This window comes from Lampris incognitus, chromosome 6 (genome assembly GCF_029633865.1).
Source record: "Lampris incognitus isolate fLamInc1 chromosome 6, fLamInc1.hap2, whole genome shotgun sequence".
NCBI classification, from domain to species: domain Eukaryota; kingdom Metazoa; phylum Chordata; class Actinopteri; order Lampriformes; family Lampridae; genus Lampris; species Lampris incognitus.
Genome location: NC_079216.1, coordinates 23,530,636 through 23,553,022, shown reverse-complemented (window position 1 = coordinate 23,553,022; position 22,387 = coordinate 23,530,636). Strand labels below are relative to the sequence as shown.

General features: G+C 42.6%; 1 protein-coding gene across 1 annotated transcript in view; it reads left to right on the top strand.

The window, feature by feature from the left end:
- Positions 1 to 22,387, top strand: part of LOC130113779 (homeodomain-interacting protein kinase 3-like) — a 118,981-nt gene that overhangs the window by 85,610 nt on the left and 10,984 nt on the right. The window contains exons 6-15 of the mRNA XM_056281403.1: positions 5,213 to 5,332; positions 5,488 to 5,574; positions 7,262 to 7,446; positions 7,684 to 7,849; positions 9,461 to 9,584; positions 10,299 to 10,393; positions 11,655 to 11,806; positions 13,704 to 13,862; positions 14,241 to 14,612; positions 15,794 to 15,955. Coding sequence (XP_056137378.1) covers positions 5,213 to 5,332; positions 5,488 to 5,574; positions 7,262 to 7,446; positions 7,684 to 7,849; positions 9,461 to 9,584; positions 10,299 to 10,393; positions 11,655 to 11,806; positions 13,704 to 13,862; positions 14,241 to 14,612; positions 15,794 to 15,955 — 1,622 coding nt within the window. The remainder of the gene's footprint in view (positions 1 to 5,212; positions 5,333 to 5,487; positions 5,575 to 7,261; positions 7,447 to 7,683; positions 7,850 to 9,460; positions 9,585 to 10,298; positions 10,394 to 11,654; positions 11,807 to 13,703; positions 13,863 to 14,240; positions 14,613 to 15,793; positions 15,956 to 22,387) is intronic.

The window sequence follows — 22,387 nt, the reverse complement described above, 5'->3', positions numbered from 1 at the left end:
GGCTCGAAGAGATGGTGGTGGATGGGGCTTAGCTGACCTCCGGGCCATGCAAGGGAATGCACACACACACAAACATACAGTAGCCCCCGAAAGAGCGCTGCACCATGCCAAGACTCACTCCAGTTCCAGTCTGCACAGCAAAATGTATTTATAGCCATGAGCCTGACACACACACACACACACACACACACACACACACACACACACACACACACACACACAAACATATACTATGGTGTGCGTGCAGTGCACCATCAGCAGGTTCTCAGTCCAGTGCCCTCTGGCCTCTGTGTGTTTAGTTCAGAGCTCTAGCCACACACACACACACACACACTCTTAATAAAATGTAAAATCACATCACTGCCTTTTTCAACACTATTTGCTCTTAAACAGACATTATAAATCTGTATGATGTGAATATGTCACACTCAACAGACAGACACACACACACACACACACACACACACACACACACACACACACACACACACCACTCGGTAAGATCCTTTTTACCACCCCAGGTGAAAGAGTCGGCTTTTGAATATGAGACATATATATCTGCCACATCTTGCCTGCTGGGCTGTGATGAACCGTGTGACTCTTGGTGAGGTACGCTACATATGTCTGACAGGATTTTATCAACACACATGCATACTTTGACTCTTGGTGAGGTACGCTACATGTGTCTGACAGGATTTTATCAACACACATGCATCCTTTGACTCTTGGTGAGGTACTCTACATGTGTATGACAGGATTTTATCAACACACATGCATACTTTGACTCTTGGTGAGGTACTCTACATGTGTATGACAGGATTTTATCAACACACATGCATACTTTGACTCTTGGTGAGGTACGCTACATGTGTATGACTGGATTTTATCCACACACATACATCCTTTGACTCTTGGTGAGGTATGCTACATGTGTCTGACAGGATTTCATCAACACATGCATCCTTTGACTCTTGGTGAGGTACGCTACATGTGTACGACAGGATTTTATCAACACACATGCATCCTTTGACTCTTGGTGAGGTAGGCTACATATTTATGACAGGATTTTATCAACACACATGCATCCTATGCTATATGTGTCTGACAGGATTTAACAACACACGTGTCCTCTGTCAGAAGATAATCACACAGTTGCAAAGGAAAGTAGTATCCTTTTTTTGAAAATAAAAAGTGGGGTGGTCATTGGGATATTAGGTTGTCTTTGTGCACTTACTTGCTGTGTAGTTTCTTGTTGTTATTAATGTTACACACTCTACCATAGACTGTCTTAACTTGAGCCCACACTTCATAGGAGATACGTTTTACATTTAATGTGATTCGAAGAAGCCACTGTCTCTCCTGTTTACCTCATAATGTGTACCTCATAATATGTACCTCATAATGTGTACCTCATAGTGTTTACCTCATAATGTGTACATCATAATGTGTACCTCATAGTGTTTACCTCATAATGTGTACATCATAATGTGTACCACATAGTGTTTACCTCATAACGTGTACCTCATAACGTGTACCTCATAATGTGTACCTCATAACGTGTACCTCATAATGTGTATCTCATAATGTGTATCTCATAATGTTTACCTCTTAACGTGTACCTCATAACATGTACCTCATAATGGTTACCTCATAATGCGTACCTCATAGTGTTTACCTCATAATGTGTACCTCATAGTGTTTACCTCATAATGTGTACCGCATAGTGTTTACCTCATAGTGTTTACCTCATAATGTGTACCTCATAGTGTTTACCTCATAATGTGTACCTCATAATGTGTACCTCATAGTGTTTACTTCATAATGTGTACCTCATAGTGTTTACCTCATAATGTGTACCTCATAGTGTTTACCTCATAGTGTTTACCTCATAATGTGTACCTCATAGTGTTTACCTCATAATGTGTACCTCATAGTGTTTACCTCATAGTGTTTACCTCATAATGTGTACCTCATAGTGTTTACCTCATAATGCCACTGAGGGGTTTTCCTTCTAGTTGAGCTGAAAGGGAAAGAATAATTATTTTCAATATCTCTCTCTCTCTCTCTCTCTCTCTCTCTCTCTCTCTCTCTCTCTCTTTCTCTCTCTCTCTCTCTCTCTCTCTCTCTCTCTCTCTCTCTCTCTCTCTCTCTCTCTCTCTCTGTCTCTCTCTCTCTCTCTCTCTCTCTCTCTCTCTCTCTCTCTCTCTCTCTCTCTCTCTCTCTCTCTCCTCTGTCTCTCTGTCTGTCTCCCCCCTCTTTCTCTGGCTGTCTCTCTCTGTGTCTCTGTCTCCCCTCTCTCTTTCTGGCTGTCTCTGTCTCTGTCCCCCCCCCCCCCCAGCTGTCTTTCTCTCTCTGTCTGTCTCTGTCTCAATTCAATTCAATTCAATTCAAAGGGCTTTATTGGCATGAAAGTTTTAAAACAAACGTTGCCAAAGCATCAAAATTCAGTTTGGATGGTACACAATAACACTAATAATGAACATCAACACAACCTTGTAATGATCAATAAAGAAACAATAAAACAACAATAACAATAAAGAAACAGAAGTAGATCAGAAGGTGGAGCATGGGTTGTGAGGAGACTAAAGCTGTCATGTGTTGGGCTGCTTGTCTCTTAGGCTGTGACATGACCTCTCTCTCTCTCTCTCTCTCTCTCTCTCTCTCTCTCTCTCTCTCTCTCTCTCTCTCTCTCTCTCTCTCTCTCTCTCTCTCTCTCTCTCTCTGTTTCAGTTCAATTCAGTTGGCTTTATTGGCATGACAAATTGTTCATCTGTGTTGCCAAAGCTTTTGATTTGACATTAAAATGTGTTAATTGAAAAACAAAGTAGAAATAACAATAAGTTATTTCTACTTTGTTTTTCATTGTATGTATGTGTGTGTGTCTCTCTGTCTGTCTCTCTTTCTCTCTGTCTCTGTCTGTCGGTCTGTCTGTCTCTGTGTTTGTGAAGGGATAACACTCCATTAGCAGCCATAATGCCGAGCGGTGTCCTGTGTGTGTGTGTCTGTGTGTGTGCTGAACTTGTGTGCAAACTACACTTACTTCCTGGTTTACAGACGCTTGTGGTGGGCTACATTACAAAACACTACATTACAAAACACTACACTCAGAAAGTGTTGGTGCTGTTGTAGGTCAGAACAACACACGCTGTTCCTTATATTTGTTAATGTTTGAAAAGCATTAATTCTGTTTCTGTAGTAGAAATCAACTTGCCTCTACTCACCTTCACTTCTTTGCTGTCACAGAATAACTATCTTTGTCCATTAAAAAAATTAAAATGGAGGGAGCAGGATCTTCTGTTTTCCACCAAACATTTCCATTTCAGCGTGTCCCTCCCATAGCCTGCGGGAAATGCACACTGCACACTCGGATGTGTTTCATCCATACTTGCTGAATTGTTCCCATCATAGATAAAGTGTTTTATTGCTGTCAGCCAGTGCTTACATAAGTGAAAGCTGGTCAGAGTTGGGCATTGCACTAGCTTTATTTTCCTCACACCACTTCATGGACACGGTGTGTCAAGATAGATGTTTCCAGAAAGCAAACTGTTTTATCCTCCCTCCTCACATCTGAAACACTGGAAGAAAACATGGAAATCAGTTTCATTGCCCCCGTCGGACATAATAGACAAAGTTGCTGAGTTAGACAGTGAATATAATGCGTTGCATTTGCACGCGAGGCCAGGAGTTGCTTGCGAAATGCAACATGGGAATTGTCGGAGTGCAGAAGATGGGATGAAGTAGACAAATGGGGGATTTCTTTCTTTCGCTGCAGTTGGCTTTGTGAATATTATTTCAGTAGACCATGATAACATCGACATGTACAGTAAAGTGGGTGTTCTCCGTAAAAACAGGAGGCTGTTGGGAATGTAATGCAACCAAACGGTAGAAATGGGATGCAGTTTCATGAAGTCGTCTTTATGAGCAATAACAAATAAATAACCAATTTAGTCAGTTCATCAATTAGTGGGCGGCACGGTGGCACAGTGGTTATCATGGTCGCTTCACAGCAAGAAGGTCCTGGGTTCAAGCCCCGTGGTAGTCCAACCTTGGGGGTCGTCCCGGGTCATCCTCTGTGTGGAGTTTGCATGTTCTCCCCGTGTCTGCGTGGGTTTCCTCTGGGGGCACCGGTTTCCTCCCACAGTCCAAAGACATGTATGTCAGGTGAATCGGCCGTACTAAATTGCCCCTAGGTGTGAATGTGTGTCGGCCCTGTGATGGCCTGGCGGCCTGTCCAGGGTGTCTCCCCGCCTGCCGCCCAGTGACTGCTGGGATAGGCTCCAGCACCCCCGCGACCCTGAGAGCAGGATAAGCCGTTTGGATAATGGATGGATAACCGATTTAGTAGTAATGCGCTGATCAGTTCAGTGTTGTAAATGTGTCCTTTGTGTGTATGTGTCCGTGACTGTGCGAGTGGGCTGCGTCCGCCTCGGGCTCGACAAGAAATGCAGGCGTGGTAAGGCGGCTAAGGTTAAAGTGCAGAGGTATAACACAGCCTAATATATGACACTATATTGTAACATACAGATTTAATGTACAGCAAAATGCAGTGTGTTGTCGTGATGAAATGTTGTCGTTCAGTGACGGAGGCATGGCAGTGGCATTGTTGGGATTAGGAGGTTTATTCCCATCAGGCCACACCAGCTTTAACAGACAGATGTGTTTAACAGACAGATGTAAGCACAGCTGGTCTTTTCAGAGGAACCTATGAAACAAGTCAGGTCAATTTTATTTGTATAGCTCGATATCACAAATTACAAATTTGCCTCTGGGGGCTTTACAGCAACACAACATCCTGTCCTGAGACCCTCACTAAAGACTACCACACTAGAGTCACTCATGTAGGATAGCAGGATGTAGGTTTTCATAGTGAGAATGGTTTGTTTGAAGTCTTTACTACATTGTTAGTACGTTGTCAGTAATAGGGTAGAATTAACTGATTTTAATCCTGTTCAAACGATATTTTTGAGGAAATGTTTGGTTTTATATTAACTGTTATCCCATATGTTTTGTTTCCCCCTTTTCTTCCATGCCCCTCTCTACCTGCTCTGTCTCCCTCTCTCCTTCCCCATCTTTTCATTTCAACCATCTTTCCTTTCTCCCATCTACTCCACTCTCCCCCCTCGTATCCCTGTCACCCCTGACCCGTTCCCTCTCTTTGATCTTCCCCTCTTCTCTCCACCTGTTGCCCTCTCTGGCATCCCTCTCTGTTCAGATCCGGTACATCTCTCAGACTCAGGGCCCTCCTGGTCAGCAGCTACTTAACAAGGGGAGCAAGACGTCTCGTTTCTTCTGTAAGGAGTCCGAGTACCCCTGTGCCTCCTGGAGATTAAAGGTACAAGTGAAATTTGCATGGAGGAACAACCGCCTATGCTCCGGTCTTTTTTTTGCTGTTGTAATTATCATTCATTTTCATTCAAAACACGACTGCTTTCATAATGGCCAGCAGCACGTATATGTTTTATTTTGTGATTTCTTCTCCCCACCTAGACGACAGAGGAGCATGAGAAGGAGACGGGGCTGAAATCCAAAGAGGCCAGAAAGTACATCTTTAGCTGTCTAGATGACATCGCGCATGTGAGTCAAGCTGGAGTGCTGTGGTGTGGTGTGCTTCATTTTAACCCGGATTTATCAAACACTTAGTTGTTGCACTTGTCATTTCAGTGCAGCTTTTATCATCCAGTCATACTAGGACACATATGCCGACCAGCCAAAACACAGTGACCACTCACAGTGAACCGAACAATGTTGATCATGTCCAAACAAGGGCACATGTCAAGGTCTGGGTAGATTAGATGGTAAGCTAGCAATCAGTTGTCATGGTCAATGTGTTGGATGCAGGAGAAATGGGCAGAAGTGAAGACCTGAGCAACTTTGACAAGGGCCAAATTGTTATGGCCAGACGACTGGGTCAGAGGATCTCTGAAACAGCAAGGCTTGTGGGGTGCTCCCAGTCAGCAGTGGTGAGTACCTACCGACAGTGGTCTGAGGAGGGACAAACCACACACAGCGACAGGGTGTTGGGCACCCAAGGCTCATCGATGTGCAAGGGCAATGAAGGCTACCCCGTCTGGTCCGAACCAACAGAAGGTCTACTGTGGCACAAGTCACAGAAAAGTTTAATGATGGTTATGGAAAGAATGTGTCACAACACACAGTGCATCACACTCTTCTATTACATATGGGGCTGTGTGGCCGCAGACTGATTAGAGTGCCCATGATGACCCTTTTCCACCTTCGAAAGTGCCTACAGTGGGCACGCGAGCATTGGAACTGGACCTTGAAGCGGTGGAAGGTCACCTGGTCTGATGGGTTCAGTTTTCTTTTATATCACGTGGATAGCCGTGTACATGTGCGCCGTTCACCTGGGGGAGAGATGGCACCAGGATGCACTGTTGGAAGACGACAAGCCAGTGGAGGGAGTGTGATGCTCTGGGAATGTTCTGCTGGGAAATCCTGGGTCCTGCCATTCATGTGGACATCAGTTTGACATCTGCCACCTACCTAAAATTGTTGTAGACCAGGTACACCCCTTCATCTCAATCTGATTGGTCATGTGTGGGATGTGCTGGACTGACAAATCTGATCCACGGCGGCTCCACCTCGCAACACACAGGACTTGAAGGATCTGCTGCTAATGTTTTGGTGCCAGATACCACAAGGAAAACTTCAGGGGTCTTGTGGAGTCCATGCCTCGGCAGTTCGGTGCCGTTTGACGGCAAACGAAGGACCAACAGTCTGTTAGGCAGGTGATCATAATGTTTTGGTTCCCCGGTGTATGTCAATGGCAGCAAAATTGGTGCAGCATTGCTATTGAATCTGGAAAAAAAACAAAATACATGAATGTTTTTGGTCACATTTAAACACAACTCTACGTAGTCTGGATGCAATCCAGCTACAACACGCATAACTGCAATGTGAAAAGATAAGGTGAGAGATTTAGATAAACAGCTCAAGGAGATGCAAACTGGTTGTCTTTCAGGTCAAGTATAGACACTGCAATCTGTTAAATTTTATCTTTTTAATTAGATCTCCAAAACCACGGCAGTCTGACCTCTATTAGACGTCTGCCCTGATACGTGAAGCTGAGAGCTAAAAGTCTTCCGTTTGGTCTAATGCAGACCTTCACACCTTCATTCAGTTACTAGGAAGACGGATCAGTGTTGAGGCAGGGAAGTCGGTGCCCAGCTTTCATGATTTAATTTAGTACGATTATGTTATTTATTTGTCTCTGTTCCCCATTATGTCTCCCGTTGTCTATCAGGTGAACTTGGTGCTGAGTCCTGACAGCAGTGACGTGCAGGCAGAAAAAGCCGACAGGAGGGAGTTTGTTTCTCTGTTGAAGACTATGCTTTTGATCGATGCCGAGCAGAGGACTGTCCCCTCAGATGTCCTTAGTCACCCCTTCCTTACCATGACTCATCTGCTCGACTACCCACACAGCAACCAGTAAGTCATGCATAGACGCACAGGGACAGAGACGGATGTGTGAACAAACAAAATCTGATGTTTGCTTCATAGGAACCAGAAAGATACATAAGGTCTTTAGCACCCACTTTTTTGTGCTGTCCTTAGAAGACTTAGATTTTTTCAGTGTTTTTTTTTTTTTCATGTTGTGGGCATGGTTACTGCCAGGGGGAAAAAAATACTAACCCAACCAAAACTCCCATCTTCAATCTCTTCTAGTGTGCAGTCTTGTTTCCATGTGATGGACATGTGCCACAGTCGACCCACCAGTGCAATTTATGATGCCCTGAACCAGAACACGGTTCAGTTCTCTAGACCCCCTGTGGTCTCCTCTGCTTCCAATGGCCTTCCCCTGGGCTACGGCAAGATACCAGTATATACTCAGGTAAACTGTTTGAATATTGAAGTTAAAATATGTATGAAGGGTATGTTGTTAAAGGGTAGCTTCACTGTTTTTGGACCCAAACCTCAAGAAAACATTGGTGGGCATCATTTAGAGTTGCACAGACAAAATCTTCCCTGATTGCTTCAGTATTGAGAAATATACCACTTCGCTGAATCTTCTCACCGGGTATCACTACAGTCCAATGGGGCAATTGTTTAACCCATGATGCCTTTTCAAAAACAGGAAGTTCGCACTACAGTCACATGAATCTTCATTTGTTCTTATTCAGAATGTTTTTAAATGGGAGCAAAATCCGACTTGATTTGGGACTACTCATGCGGTCTGCCATTTGTTCCCAACATCCTATCATTCAATGATTAATGCAAGGCATAAGCAACCACATGCCATGGAGAGGGCCATGAGTGTGCAGATTTTTCCTCCAACTAATGACTACACCATGTGATTTCATGGAGTTGTCTGTCCCTTTTTGTCTGAAAGTGTGGTAGTCCATGAAATCACATGGTGTAGCGACTAGTTAGATAGAAAACCTGTTTAGTTATGGCACTCCACGGCACGCACGGTTGCCTATGCCCAATTTATGCAATTGTAACCACACCCTAAAACCTATGCTAGCCAGGTGTTGTAGGGGAACCCTCCCTTGAGTAAGCATCCATCATGCTGAAGTGTCCTTGAACAATACTCTAAATGGCTTTCAGCTCCAGCAGGGCTTGTTGTCCAATGTAGACGGGGCAAGTGAAAAGAGATTTCCCTATGGATTCAGTCAAAGTTGGTATGGTAACATTAAGATGAATGTCTTGGACAGCAGATTTTGCATGAACTCTTGTTTGAAGACAGGGTGCAAACATGACTTTCCTCAAATTGTTTTCGAAAAGGACAGTTGTTAGATGGAAATTAGATTTGTGTGACTCTCAAAGGCTATGTTATGTATCCAAACAGTTCAAGTTCCTTTTTAGCATGTCATTGTAGATGTGGTGTAAAATTAACCTGGCCGTTGTTTGAGAAGCAAGTTTGGATCATGAGAAAGATGTGAGAACGTTTTTACCCAAAGTCTGAAAGCCACCACTTAAGGCAGACCTGGCCGTGGGTTATAGCGGTAGGGAAATTATGTCATTATGTTTGTCCTTTGGAGACACCCAAGGTTTTTCCAGGGCACAGAATATATATAAATAGATGTATTTAAATATGTCTGGCACTATACACTAAGCTTTGGTTATGTAATGCTGCTATAAGTTTTGCTAACTTTTGCTATTGAGCTACATTGCCATCTTCAGGAGAGAATATGCCACTACACTATTGTGACAATATTGGCCTGTATCGCCTTTCTTTATTAGGTTCAGCACTGTCTCAATGACAGTCATCAAGAGTATTTGCTCTCCCTCTCCCCCTTCTTTGCCTTTTTCTTATCTCTTTATCTTTATTTCTTATCTCTTCATCTGTTCCTCTGTTACTAATTTACAACCTCTCTCCTACACCCTTTTCCCCTTCGTCCTGTAACTGCTACTGTCTCCTTCTATATTGTTCCTCCTCTCATCTTTTACCTACTTCACTTCCCCCTTGTTTTTCTCTTCTGTGTCCAACTTCTTCATCCAGGCTTTGACCCAGTCGGCTCCCTCAGTGTTGCATCCAGGGATCGCTCTGCCAGCAGGAAATGGCCAGTTTGGGTGCAGCGACTCATTCCCGCCTGCACTTATACTCTGTCCCCCGACCATGCAAGGTATGGAGATAGCTTTTAGCCTGAAGCATGCATTTCTCTACCAAGATGCACAAATAGAAATCAGTGTCATTTTTTTATTTGTTGGATGCATTGTTTTTGCATTCTTTTTATTATTCATAAATTCATACATTGTTCTTGCAGACACAGCAAAGGGAACTACACATTTCTTAGCACAAAATACAAGAGATAGATGTCCAAGCTGTAAAGGTTTTGGAAATCAGATGTAGATGTGCAGCACGGTGGCCCAGTGGTTAGCACTGTTGCCTCACAGCAAGAAGGTCCTGGGTTCGAACCCCAGGCCGCCCCAGGTCCTTTCAGTGTGGAGTTTGCATGTTCTCCCCGTGTCTGTGTGGGTTTCCTCTGGGTGCTCTGGTTTCCTCCCACTATCAAAAAGACATGCATGTTAGGGTTAATAGTCCTGCCTGTGCCCCTGAGCAAGGCAATGGAAAGAAGAACTGGAGTTGGTCCCCAGGCGCTGTAGCTGCCCACTGCTCCTATACAATAGGATGGGTTAAACGCAGAGAACACATTTCATTGTAACCTGTACAGTGACAAAAATAAAGTGGCTTTCTTCTTCTAGTGCTTATACTTCATGCAGTAGATTTGAATATTATCTGCACGTGTAAAAGATCACATTACATTTCTGTTGTTTCTGTCAGTGTGTTATGGTGTTGAATAAATTCCAGTATTGATATTTTCATTTCTTTTTCCAAGCTAATCTTAACCAGCCAGCAGGATACTCTGTGCCCATGGTGACTCAGGCCCCTGCCATACAGCCGCTACCAATGAGGCCCGGAGTAATGGCACAGGTAAAAGAAAGATGGCGCTCTGGATATCACATCAGATAGTTAACATACTTCATCGCTTTTTAATTGTTTCTTATAACCTGTATCATGCTAATCAGTGCAAAATGGACAAATAAACAATGGAGGGGTACACTTGGATGTACTGACTTCTTTCTGAAACTACTCTTCTGGACCTAAAATGGGTCATTGTTAATGAGTCTTCACATGACAGTGAGCCACAGATTTTTGAGTTACAGCAGCAAATAGACGTCCATATTTGGTGGCTGCAGTGTAGGGTAGTGAGTAGGGCTGGGTGCCGAACTCGATACTTGTAAGGGTACCGACTGAATTTCATCGGTACTACCAAGTACTTATTCATGTTAGATCAGTCGGTGCCACATTTTGGTACCTTGAGAGCAGGTTGTGTTGTGAATTAAAATGAATATTGATAAGATTCCTTATGAGCCTTTTGAAAAACCCCTCCTAGTTAACCACTTGTGGCAAGTTGCGTGTCTTGTGTGAGAGTATACGTTAGAGAGAAAGAGAGTGCGAGACTACATTACCCCTCCCCTAAACCTACAGCTTGTTCAAGTCCAATACAGTCAGGGCAAAACGGTCACACTTTTCCAAACTTGGCACAGACAACACTTGCTGCAATATTTGTGATGCAAAAAGCTGACTTATTTTTCCCACAGTGTTGGCGCCGTGGGCTGTGTGCCGCAAATTGTGGTCACTCAAGCATGGACGACCTGAGAGGGACGCTTAGTATACACGCTCGCTGGTCCTCAAAATTCCTCGGAATAATAATAATCCATCTGAAATGGAAGGAGACTGTCCGTCTGTCCTTCGATTTGCTCAACAACAATATGATTGACTTCACACTCGGCAGGTGCACTGTGGGTCTGGACGGTTTCGTGCATGCTTACTTTTACAACTGATATTACATTTTGATCATTAGAGAATAAAGTACCGAAAAAAAGTACCATTGGGTACTGGTACCGGTCGGTATCAGTTCAAATGTGAATGGTACCCAACCCTAGTTGTGAGTAGGGATCCTATTCTTCAGCTGAACAGCTCAGGCAAAGCCATTTTATTCTGCAAGTGTTCAGCCTGCTTACAGGTCTTGGGAATAAAACACTGACACGCTCATGAGTTTCAGGACTGCTGTCCTACTGACTCTCCTACTGACTTGGCTGTGGAGCAGGGCAAGCGAAAAGAGACTTTCCTTACAGGATTAAAAGGCATACAGCTCCCTAAATGTCTTCTTATTCTGTCTGGGCGGCAGGCTTGGTCCAGCCGAGGGCAGCAGCTCCTTGTCCCAGCAGCCTGGCAGCAGATGACTACAATGGGTCCCCCTCCCTCTCATCCTCCTCCTCCACCCCCTTCATCCCTTACCAGTGACTGTGGGGCTGGCCCACAAAGGATCAGCGACTGGGGGTGAGTCACTTATTAGAAGTCCTGGATATTCCCTGTTCAAAAAACTCCCCTAGTCATGGATTTTTCTCAGTAACAGTTTTTGTGGAGGTTTTCCCACCTGAGTATGTTGGGTTGCACAATTTGTTGTGATTAGTCATGATTAATTGCTTTTTTTTTCCAAGACTGAAACTTGTAATTAATGTAGAATCAACACAAAGGTGGTGCATTTAAATTCAAATACCATTGTTTTACAGCATCTTTACAACTTTGAACACAGATTTTTCCTGTGAACTACAGATTTTGAATAAAACCATCACGGCCATCAGAATTGACTGTCAGCTTGAAGGGCATATTTCTTATATGCACTATCAGAAATAATAACAAACCCAGGCCTATATGCTAAAGTGTGCCAGTTGAATTTCAGAAGCATCGAGACCAGCAGCTTACAAGGCAGTACTTTCTTGTACGCACTACTAAATGATGATTAACAACAAACATCTTCTATGTTGAAGTGCCAGTTGAATTTAAAGTGTCGTGAATTTACGATATTCATTACATGTTCATTTTGTTCATAATGGCGCATCACAGAAACCCCTGTGCGCCCCAGTGGAACAGCAGTGTAGTACTAGTATATCTAATATTCTCCAAGAAGGGATGACGGCTGGGAGCAAGTAAAGCCTGCAGCTCTCCTCCGCCGACAAACAGGAGGGAGAGTGCACAATGTCAACGTTATTCATGGTACCAAAAATAACATATGCGACCGACAAAGGCACAATGCTGTGGCAACTTTATCCACGGGGCCAAGTGGCAGCGTTCGCTTAAAACATTACTGTGACATCACAAGAATGTCGCCAGAGGTTAGTGTCGCTGTGAGCAAAAGGGTACTTTCGGGTGACGTTGCTGCGACGTCGGAGTGTTAGCTGGGTCCCCCGATATGCCCGTGAAACAGCCTCACGCCACTGCCACAGGAAGTAAACAGAACGCGGCTGTGTTAATTGCATTAATTTTTTTTAACGCATTACATATTTCAAATTAATCGCAAAAATCACCACGTTAATTTTAACAGAACTAATTACTCTTATGCATCATGCAAGGCTTGAATGGGTGATATTTTCTGATCATTTGAAATTCACTAATAACTTCAGGATTTGTAAAGTAAATATTAGTGCAATACTTTTTATATGTTGCATTAGGGCTGCATGATAATGTCAAAATTATAATCCCAGCTACTCAGCTAGATATGTTGATCCTGATTATTAATAATTATTAGTCTTGGTCTCAAATTAAAAAAAATAATTTATTGCACATTTGCATTTATGATAACATCAGCTTTTCCATTACTTTTCACTTTATTTGTCCCTCCTTTTCCCAAAAATGCTCTGTTGAGCATCTGTCTCCCTCTCCTACCTGTTGGTGCTGACTTCTTGTTATTGTGATCACATGGATGCATGTTGTGTACTCATAAATTGTGATTGGCAAGGCATAATGGAAGCACTTAATTTAACACATGGGGGCTTTCAGATTCTTTGAAAATGTGATTCAAACACTTCAATATCTGCAAATTACATAATTAACATACAGTTCTGACATTCAGGTATTTAGGATTAATCGTGCAGGTGTGTTCTAGGTACACTGCTCTTTACCCTCATTTTTCACCCTTAAATTTCATAATTGTCATACTGTGGATGCACATTAATTGCACAATCTAGTGAGCAGTCATCAGTCAGTAAACTGGCATGGTCATCTTGTGCAACCTGGAGAGATTATGAAGTTTCCCTCCCAGAATCAATTTAAGGTGTTTCCGAATGTATGTAATTAATACCCATAGTTCTGGTTATTTTCAGTGTAAGAGCACATTTTCATATCTTAACCACAAATTTTAACCAGATCACCAAACTTGATTTTTCCCTTCTTGCAGGAATGTGCGTCCTCACAGCAGCCATTACAGCTCAGTGATACAGCAGCAGCTCCTGACCAATCAGATGCCAGCTCTCTCTGCCCCTCAGCCAATCAACATCGGCATAGCTCACGTTGTTTGGCCCCAGCCAGCCAACAAAAAGAACAGACATTACAACAAGTGAGTCTTTCAGATAATATAAGACTCATTAGAGGGAAAGATGTGGTCGTAACTGGTGAGACTCTGGGCCTATTTTGTGTTTTTAAATGTACTAGGACTTTATAACCTATCAACTGCGGTTTAAGCAGAGTTGTGTTTTGTTTCTACATTTGAGAGAGCAGGAAAGCTAAGCCAGATGTGCCAACCATACTGAATCTTGCCACATTTGCACTTCCTTCACATCATTGGGCCTCACAATGATGTGAGGGAAGTGCAAATCTAAAAAAAAAAATTCTTAAAACAGGACGGATACAGCATAGATGTGCAAAACCAAGATTTTTTCCCTTTTATTCATTATTTCACACTTTTTTCCCCCGTTTCTTATTTCCATATCAAAAGGAACTCCTCCCACCCCAGCAACAGCCATATATCCATCTGTCGAACGCCAAAGTTGGCTGACATTGTAGAACAGGCAGTGGCAAAAAGAGAGCAACCTCAGCGGGGGCAGCCTCTTGAAGAAACCAGGAAACAGGAAGTTTCAGATACAGATGAGGAGGACAATGACTCGGAAGAGGAAGGGAGCTGCTTCAAAGAGGGTGTGCTGAATTCGAAGAGGCGACTGGACTATTCTACCCAGCAGCAGCGTGAAGTCGCAGTCATAATGGGTGACACACCAAGCCCAGCCCCGAGTGTAGTCAGCATCCACAGTGAACCAACAGATGGTGAAGAAGAGGCGGAGAATGAAGATGGTCAGAGGTGCCATCTGAGAGGGTGAGTAACATCAAAGATAACAGAAAGAAGAGAACATCTATATAGTATATAAAGCAAGAGCGTATGTTTGTATGTTCGCTTAGAACTCCAGAAATACTCATTGCAGAACAAAACAAAGGTATCTTTAGAATCAGCACTTTCCAAGGATTGCACAGTTCCAAAAATATTTCAAAAACGAAGTGAAAAATTTGATTTATTTGTGAAATTGAGTTTATTTTGTGGCGATTTGCGGCGGCGGCGGATTTGTGGCGATTAATACACACATTGGCAAAGAAGCTTGATGAATGGATTGAAAATTATGACATTTGATCATTTTCGTTAATAAGATTAGTTTATTCGACATTCGTTTATCACATGTATCATATCATAAATTATCCTATATTTCATCGATTATATCGTAAAGATCAGATCTTGTTGGTTGTTTTGGAGAGAACATTTTCTCTGGGCAACGCCGGGTACCTCTCTTAGTAACATAATAGAAATGTATCTCTTCCATCCTGTCAACTACTACTACTACTTTCGGCTGCTCCCGTTAGGGGTCGCCACAGCGGATCATCCATTTCCATCTCTTCCTGTCTCCTGCGTCTTCCTCTGTCAAACCAGCCACCTGCATGTCCTCTCTCACCACATCCAAAAACCTCCTCTTTGGCCTATCTCTTCCATCCTGTAAAAAAAAAAAAAAGTTTTGTCTGGAAGGTCTTACCCTATCCTCTGAGCAGTCAGATGGGAAATTATCTTTCCACCAGCAGGGCCGATGGCAAAATGAAAGATAGAATTCATTTCAAAGCAAAATACTTCATTCACTAAAGTTGTACAAAATGTAATTTTAAGAAGTTTTATTACTATGACTTGATGTGTTGTCTGTTTCCGCAGTCAGAAAAGTTTGGAAACATTTGATTAAAGATGGACATAGCGCAACATTTTCATTTACTTCACCACTTTCCCTTTCTCTCTGCTGGCATTACAATTCCCTATATTTGTAAAAAAAAAAACTTAGTTAAGTCTCTTCAGTTGTAAATGGGATGAATGTGTAGAGCTTGGCAGAACACCACTGCTGGTGTGCATCATCATGTGTCTAAGTGTGAAGGGATTCTTGTATGCATGCAGAGCTAATACCAGGTGTGCCTACTCATAGTGGCTGTTTTTCTTTTAAATGACTTGTGCTTACTTGTGTGTTGCAGGTGTAACAGGGAGTGTGTTTGTGAGGCTTGCAGAAACACCAGTGTGTCCATGGAGAGAGTGTGTTCCCTCAGCAGCCCTGACAGCAGCCTCAGTACCGGCTCCTCTGCCTCCAACTCACTGCAGTCCAGCCCCTCTCCCTCGCCATGCAAGAGACTTAACAGGTAGGACAAATGCACACCCCTGTTTGTTCTGTGGGTTTACCCAAATTAGGGGGAAGATGTGTACTTGAAGTCTATTTCAGGAGAATCAAGTGTTCCGGTACAGAAATATATGTTGTACTCTTTCATTATTACACACCAAAGCCCGAGTGTTTGAAGAATAAAACAACTAGAATAATCTGGAGCTTTTGGGCGGTTGCATTTTCCCATACACATTTCAAGAGGCATGTGTGGGTGTGGCTCACGGGGATGCCCTGAATGTCAATAATTTTCTACTATGTTGGCTAAGATGGCCAATATAGCAGAAAGAACTGCATTGACTATTCACAAGCACAACTGCATTAAAATGCCTTTTTACATTCAATGTTTTAATACATTTTCTACATACCACTTCTGATATATGTTAATAATAGATGAAAAAATAAAATTATAAAACTAACAAACATAGTATCAGTGCCCTACCTATACCAAACATTAAAAATTGAAATTCGCTACCATTTTGCACACAGGTTAGATTTTTGTAGCAAGGGAAGGGTGCACTTTAGTGTAATAATTTCATTTCCTTATTTTACAGGGCAATAAAATAACCATACTGTGTAATAACTACATCCTGTATTGTGATTAGCAGAATATGTATAGCCATTTTTAAGGTCAAACAGCTTAGCACTCTGCATATGTGTTTTCATTGCTGCCAGGGATCAGTGAAAGTGATCTGCTAGTCCAGAGTATTGGGGTGCAAATCAACAGTTTCAGGAAAAATGGCTGGAGATTAGGAGTTTCAGTAGTCAACTATCAAAACCACTAGTCGACACTGTGCATAGTTTTAGGCAAATCGTTCATCTGTGGTTTTAGCACTGCAGTAAAAAAGCAATGGCGATACATCTACAGCAGATATGCAGCTGGAGGCGCTGTTGTTGCAACATAGATTTGTTTGGTTGGAAGAATAATTTTCTACGGTGTGTTGATGCATGCTCAGTAACCCAGGTAAGAAAGTCAAAGGAAGTTGAATCAGTTCATCCGGACACAACGTATATTGAGAGCGGAGTGTTTCATAACTCATCTGAGTGAGCTCTGCAGTCTAAACTGACTGCAGGTAGAGGACTGCGTTGGGATTGGGATCCCGCGGGACCCGACACAAATCTCGCGGGAGCTGGCGGTTTTAACTTTGCTGTGGGCGGGAGCGGGTGGTCAAAAAATAAACTGGGTCCCGTGATTTAGCTAGCGCCAACAAAAAAGATGGAGTCAACAAATGAAGTTGAAAAGAAACTCAAAGTTGGTCATTACAATACAAAAACAAAGCAAGGGAAGTCTGATATTTGGAAAATGTTCTCAGTTGTGACAGACAAACATGGAAAAGAACTGCACTTTGTTAGCTGCAACAAATGTGCAAAAGTGTTGATGTACAACGGGCACAAGTCGGGCACCTCTGGGTTGAGGCGACACAGCCCGGTCAGAGTAAGCTGTATTTTAAAGATAAAGCTCTTCTCCCCTGCTCATGTTAAACAAGATATAATGGAGAAATGTGTCGCTGTTATTTTAAGGTAAAGACGTTGCATAATGTTGCTTTAACACGGTCATGGGTTAAACCAAAACACCCGCGAGAAAGCAGCCATGTTGTTACTGCAGTAACCCTCCAGCTCAGACAGCTTCCTGGATTTTAGTCCAATCTTTTTTCTTTTTTATATATATATATATATTTTTATTGAACATTGTTCATATTCATGTACAGATTCTTGAAGAAAGTCATTATAAAACATGGCAAATATACACTGCTCAAAAAAATAAAGGGAACACATAAGCAATGCAATGTAGCTCCAAGTCAATCACACTTTTGAGATATCAACCTGTCCAGTTAGGAAGCAACACTGATTTGTGAATCAATTTCACCTGTTGGTAAATTGTCTAATTTCCACCAGGTGGAAATTAGACAATTTGCAAGACAACCCCTATAAAAGGAATGGATTTGCAGGTGGTGGCCACAGACCATTTGCCTGTCCTCATCTTTTCTGGCCGATCTTTGGTTAGTTTTTCATTTTGCTAGTGCCCTCACCACTAGAGGTGGCATGAGGCGGTATCTGCAACCTACAGAAGTTGCTCAGGTAGTGCAGCTCATCCAGGATGGCACATCAATGCGTGCTGTGGCAAGAAGATTTGATGTGTCTCCCAGCACAGTGTCCAGAGCATGGAGGAGGTACCAGGAGACAGGCCAGTACACCAGGAGACGTGGAGGGGGCCGCAGGAGGACAACAACCCTGCAGCAGGACCGCTATCTGGTCCTTTGTGCAAGGAGGAACAGGAGGAGCACTGCCGGAGCCCTACAAAACGACCTTCAACAGGCCACTAATGTGCAGGTTTCTGCTCAAACAGTGAGAAACAGAATGCATGAGGATGGTATGAGGGCCCGACGTCCACAATTGGGGCCTGTGCTCACAGCCCAACACCGTGCAGCCCGATTGACCTTTGCCAGAGAACATCTTGGTTGGCAGATTCGCCATTGGCGCCCTGTGCTCTTCACAGATGAGAGCAGGTTCACACTGAACACATGTGACAGACGTGAGAGAGTCTGGAGACGCTGTGGAGAACGTTCTGCTGCCTGCAACATCCTCCAGCATGACCGGTTTGGCGGTGGGTCAGTGATGGTCTGGGGAGGCATATCCTTGGAGGGCCGCACAGACCTCTACGTGCTAGCCAGAGGTACCATGACTGCCATTAGGTACCGGGATGAGATCCTCAGACCCATTGTCAGACCATATGCTGGTGCAGTGGGCCCTGGGTTCCTGCTCATGCATGACAATGCTCGTCCTCATGTGGCCAGAGTGTGTCAGCAGTTCCTGTATGTCGAGGGCATTGATGCTATGGACTGGCCTGCACGTTCCCCAGACCTGAATCCAATCGAGCACCTCTGGGACATCATGTCTCGTACAATCCGCCAACGCGATGTCGCACCACAGACTGTCCAGGAGTTGACCGATGCCCTGATCCAGGTCTGGGAGGAGATCCCTCAGGAGACCATCCGTCGTCTCATCAGGAGCATGCCCAGACGTTGTAGGGAGTGCATACAGGCACGTGGAGGCCACACACTACTGAGCCTCATTTTGAATCGTCTTGAAGAATTTCCACAGAAGTTGGATCAGCCTATGTTCTCATTTTCCACTTTGATTTTGAGTATGATTCTGAGTCCAGACCTTAATGGGCTAATGATTTTGATTTCCATTGATCATTCTTCGGATATTTTGCTCTAAACACATTCCTCTGTCTAATAAATAAAGATTTTCAGCTGAAATATTTCATTCATCGAGGTCTATATTGTGTTTTTAGGTGTTCCCTTTATTTTTTTGAGCAGTATATATACACTACCGTTCAAAAGTTTGGGATCACCCAAACAATTTCGTGTTTTCCATGAAAAGTCACACTTATTCACCACCATATGTTGTGAAATGAATAGAAAATAGAGTCAAGACATTGACAAGGTTAGAAATAATGATTTGTATTTGAAATAAGATTTTTTTTACATCAAACTTTGCTTTCGTCAAAGAATCCTCCATTTGCAGCAATTACAGCATTGCAGACCTTTGGCATTCTAGCTGTTAATTTGTCGAGGTAATCTGGAGAAATTGCACCCCACGCTTCCAGAAGCAGCTCCCACAAGTTGGATTGGTTGGATGGGCACTTCTTTGAGCAGATTGAGTTTCTGGAGCATCACATTTGTGGGGTCAATTAAACGCTCAAAATGGCCAGAAAAAGAGAACTTTCATCTGAAACTCGACAGTCTATTCTTGTTCTTAGAAATGAAGGCTATTCCATGCGAGAAATTGCTAAGAAATTGAAGATTTCCTACACCGGTGTGTACTACTCCCTTCAGAGGACAGCACAAACAGGCTCTAACCAGAGTAGAAAAAGAAGTGGGAGGCCGCGTTGCACAACTGAGCAAGAAGATAAGTACATTAGAGTCTCTAGTTTGAGAAACAGATGCCTCACAGGTCCCCAACTGGCATCTTCATTAAATAGTACCTGTTAGAGCCTGTTTGTGCTGTCCTCTGAAGGGAGTAGTACACACCGGTGTAGGAAATCTTCAATTTCTTAGCAATTTCTCGCATGGAATAGCCTTCATTTCTAAGAACAAGAATAGACTGTCGAGTTTCAGATGAAAGTTCTCTTTTTCTGGCCATTTTGAGCATTTAATTGACCCCACAAATGTGATGCTCCAGAAACTCAATCTGCTCAAAGAAGTGCCCATCCAACCAATCCAACTTGTGGGAGCTGCTTCTGGAAGCGTGGGGTGCAATTTCTCCAGATTACCTCAACAAATTAACAGCTAGAATGCCAAAGGTCTGCAATGCTGTAATTGCTGCAAATGGAGGATTCTTTGACGAAAGCAAAGTTTGATGTAAAAAAAATCTTATTTCAAATACAAATCATTATTTCTAACCTTGTCAATGTCTTGACTCTATTTTCTATTCATTTCACAACATATGGTGGTGAATAAGTGTGACTTTTCATGGAAAACACAAAATTGTTTGGGTGATCCCAAACTTTTGAACGGTAGTGTATATCTACTACTACTACCACCAGCTGCTCCCGTTAGGGGTCGCCACAGCGGATCATCCGTTTCCGTTTCTTCCTGTCTTCTGCGTCTTCCCCTGTCACACCAGCCACCTGCATGCCCTCCCCCATAAACCTCCTCTTTGGCCTCCTCTTTGTGTTTTTAGGTGTTCCCTTTATTTTTTTGAGCAGTGTACATTCCATCCAAAAATACATAGATATATCCAAAGTGCCAAAGGGAACAGTATGTAAACATTTCTATACATTATATCAGGAAGTACATAGAGATTGAATGTCACATGACAAATATACAGTAATGTATTATGAAAATAAGGGTACAAACAATAATAAATTAAATACATGACATACACTAATTGAAAATAATAAAACATAGTCCATCATACAAGGGGGAATTCATAAGGATACCAGTCTTCTGATTCAGTGGGAAAATGGATTTTAGCCCAATCAGATTGCTCCTCATTTATGAACAGCTTCTCAGAGCCAGTACAAGACTCTGCTACTTCCTCTACCCCTGGTTGGTCCTGCCAACATTAGTTAACCCTTTACTGGAAGTGTTTGAGACAGTTTTGATGATCATTGGGTGAAAAAATAATACATCTCCCGCGATTAATCGACTAATTTTTGGGAGTAGTTTACGACTACTAAAATGGAGTAGACGTGAATACCCTACTAGAGATATCACTGGACTTTAAGCTCACTATGGAGAATTGCCAACCTGCGTCTCCTCTTTCTGGGTTTCTCAAAGCAAGTAGTAACGTCATTCATGCAACTGCATGTTTTTTGTTTCCACTTCACGACCATTTCGGGTGTCCCCTGACAGTGTCACCTGTTGGCACTGGGCACAGTCAGTGTGCTGTCGGCTGATGTAGGTCATGATTTAGCATTTCATAGAATGTGACAGTAATGTAATTTAAACTAAAAAGTCAGAGAAGGGGGATAAATCAAGGTTTCACGTTTCCATTATATAGTGTGACATACAAGAGACTTTGTTTATCTTCTTCGTTTTTTCTTTTCTTTTTTTTACACCAAGTGATGAACAAATAACTTAGTGAGAAATTGCACGTTATGTTTGTTCTCAACTTTTAAGAATAAAAAATCTACTGTTTTGGCTTTACTTATTTACTGTTTTGTCAAATTACTAAGATTGCAATATAGAAACCTATTTGTTGAGAATTGTGAAGGAATTCTCACTTATGATTTAAAATAAAATGTTACAGGAAAAGGAAACTTAATGCCAACATTGCCTTCCTTTCCACCTCTTCGGGCCATCTCCATATATATATATATATATATATATAATGTGTGTGTGTGTGTGTGTAATAGCCTTTGTTGGGTATTCTATATGTAGAATTAGTTGCTCTAAGTTATTTTTTTGTCTAAAATTTGTGGCCTTGTGTTGGAAAGTTAAAAATACACATCCCTAGTTTCATATAGTACAAACTCTTGGAGAAGTGCTATTCGGAGGTTGTAGAAAAATTATTTTGATTTGACTTTTTTTTGCAATGTCTTTGATTTCTATGTAAATGGTGGTTGTTGTTTCTCATACAGTTACGTTTCTTATACATCCAGCCCCTCTGTAGGGGCTGACACTGAGTTTTGATTTGATGTAAGCAGATCCCTCACTGATATTTAAACTTTCCAGCTTGATTATAAGCATGGTACATTTTTCTTTACACGAGTGACGTGGAGTCAGTTCTAGAAAAACCAAAGTGGGGGAAGGGGAGCTAACCAGGTTTCCAAGGACCACTTCATTATGGTGCATTGATCTTTTTATTGCTCAAAGTTTCTTGGTTGAAATGGGACTGCACCTGCCTCTTCTATTCAGCATTGCTTGTTTCAATCAAGAGTTACATTCAGTCTGTCGTTTTTGCC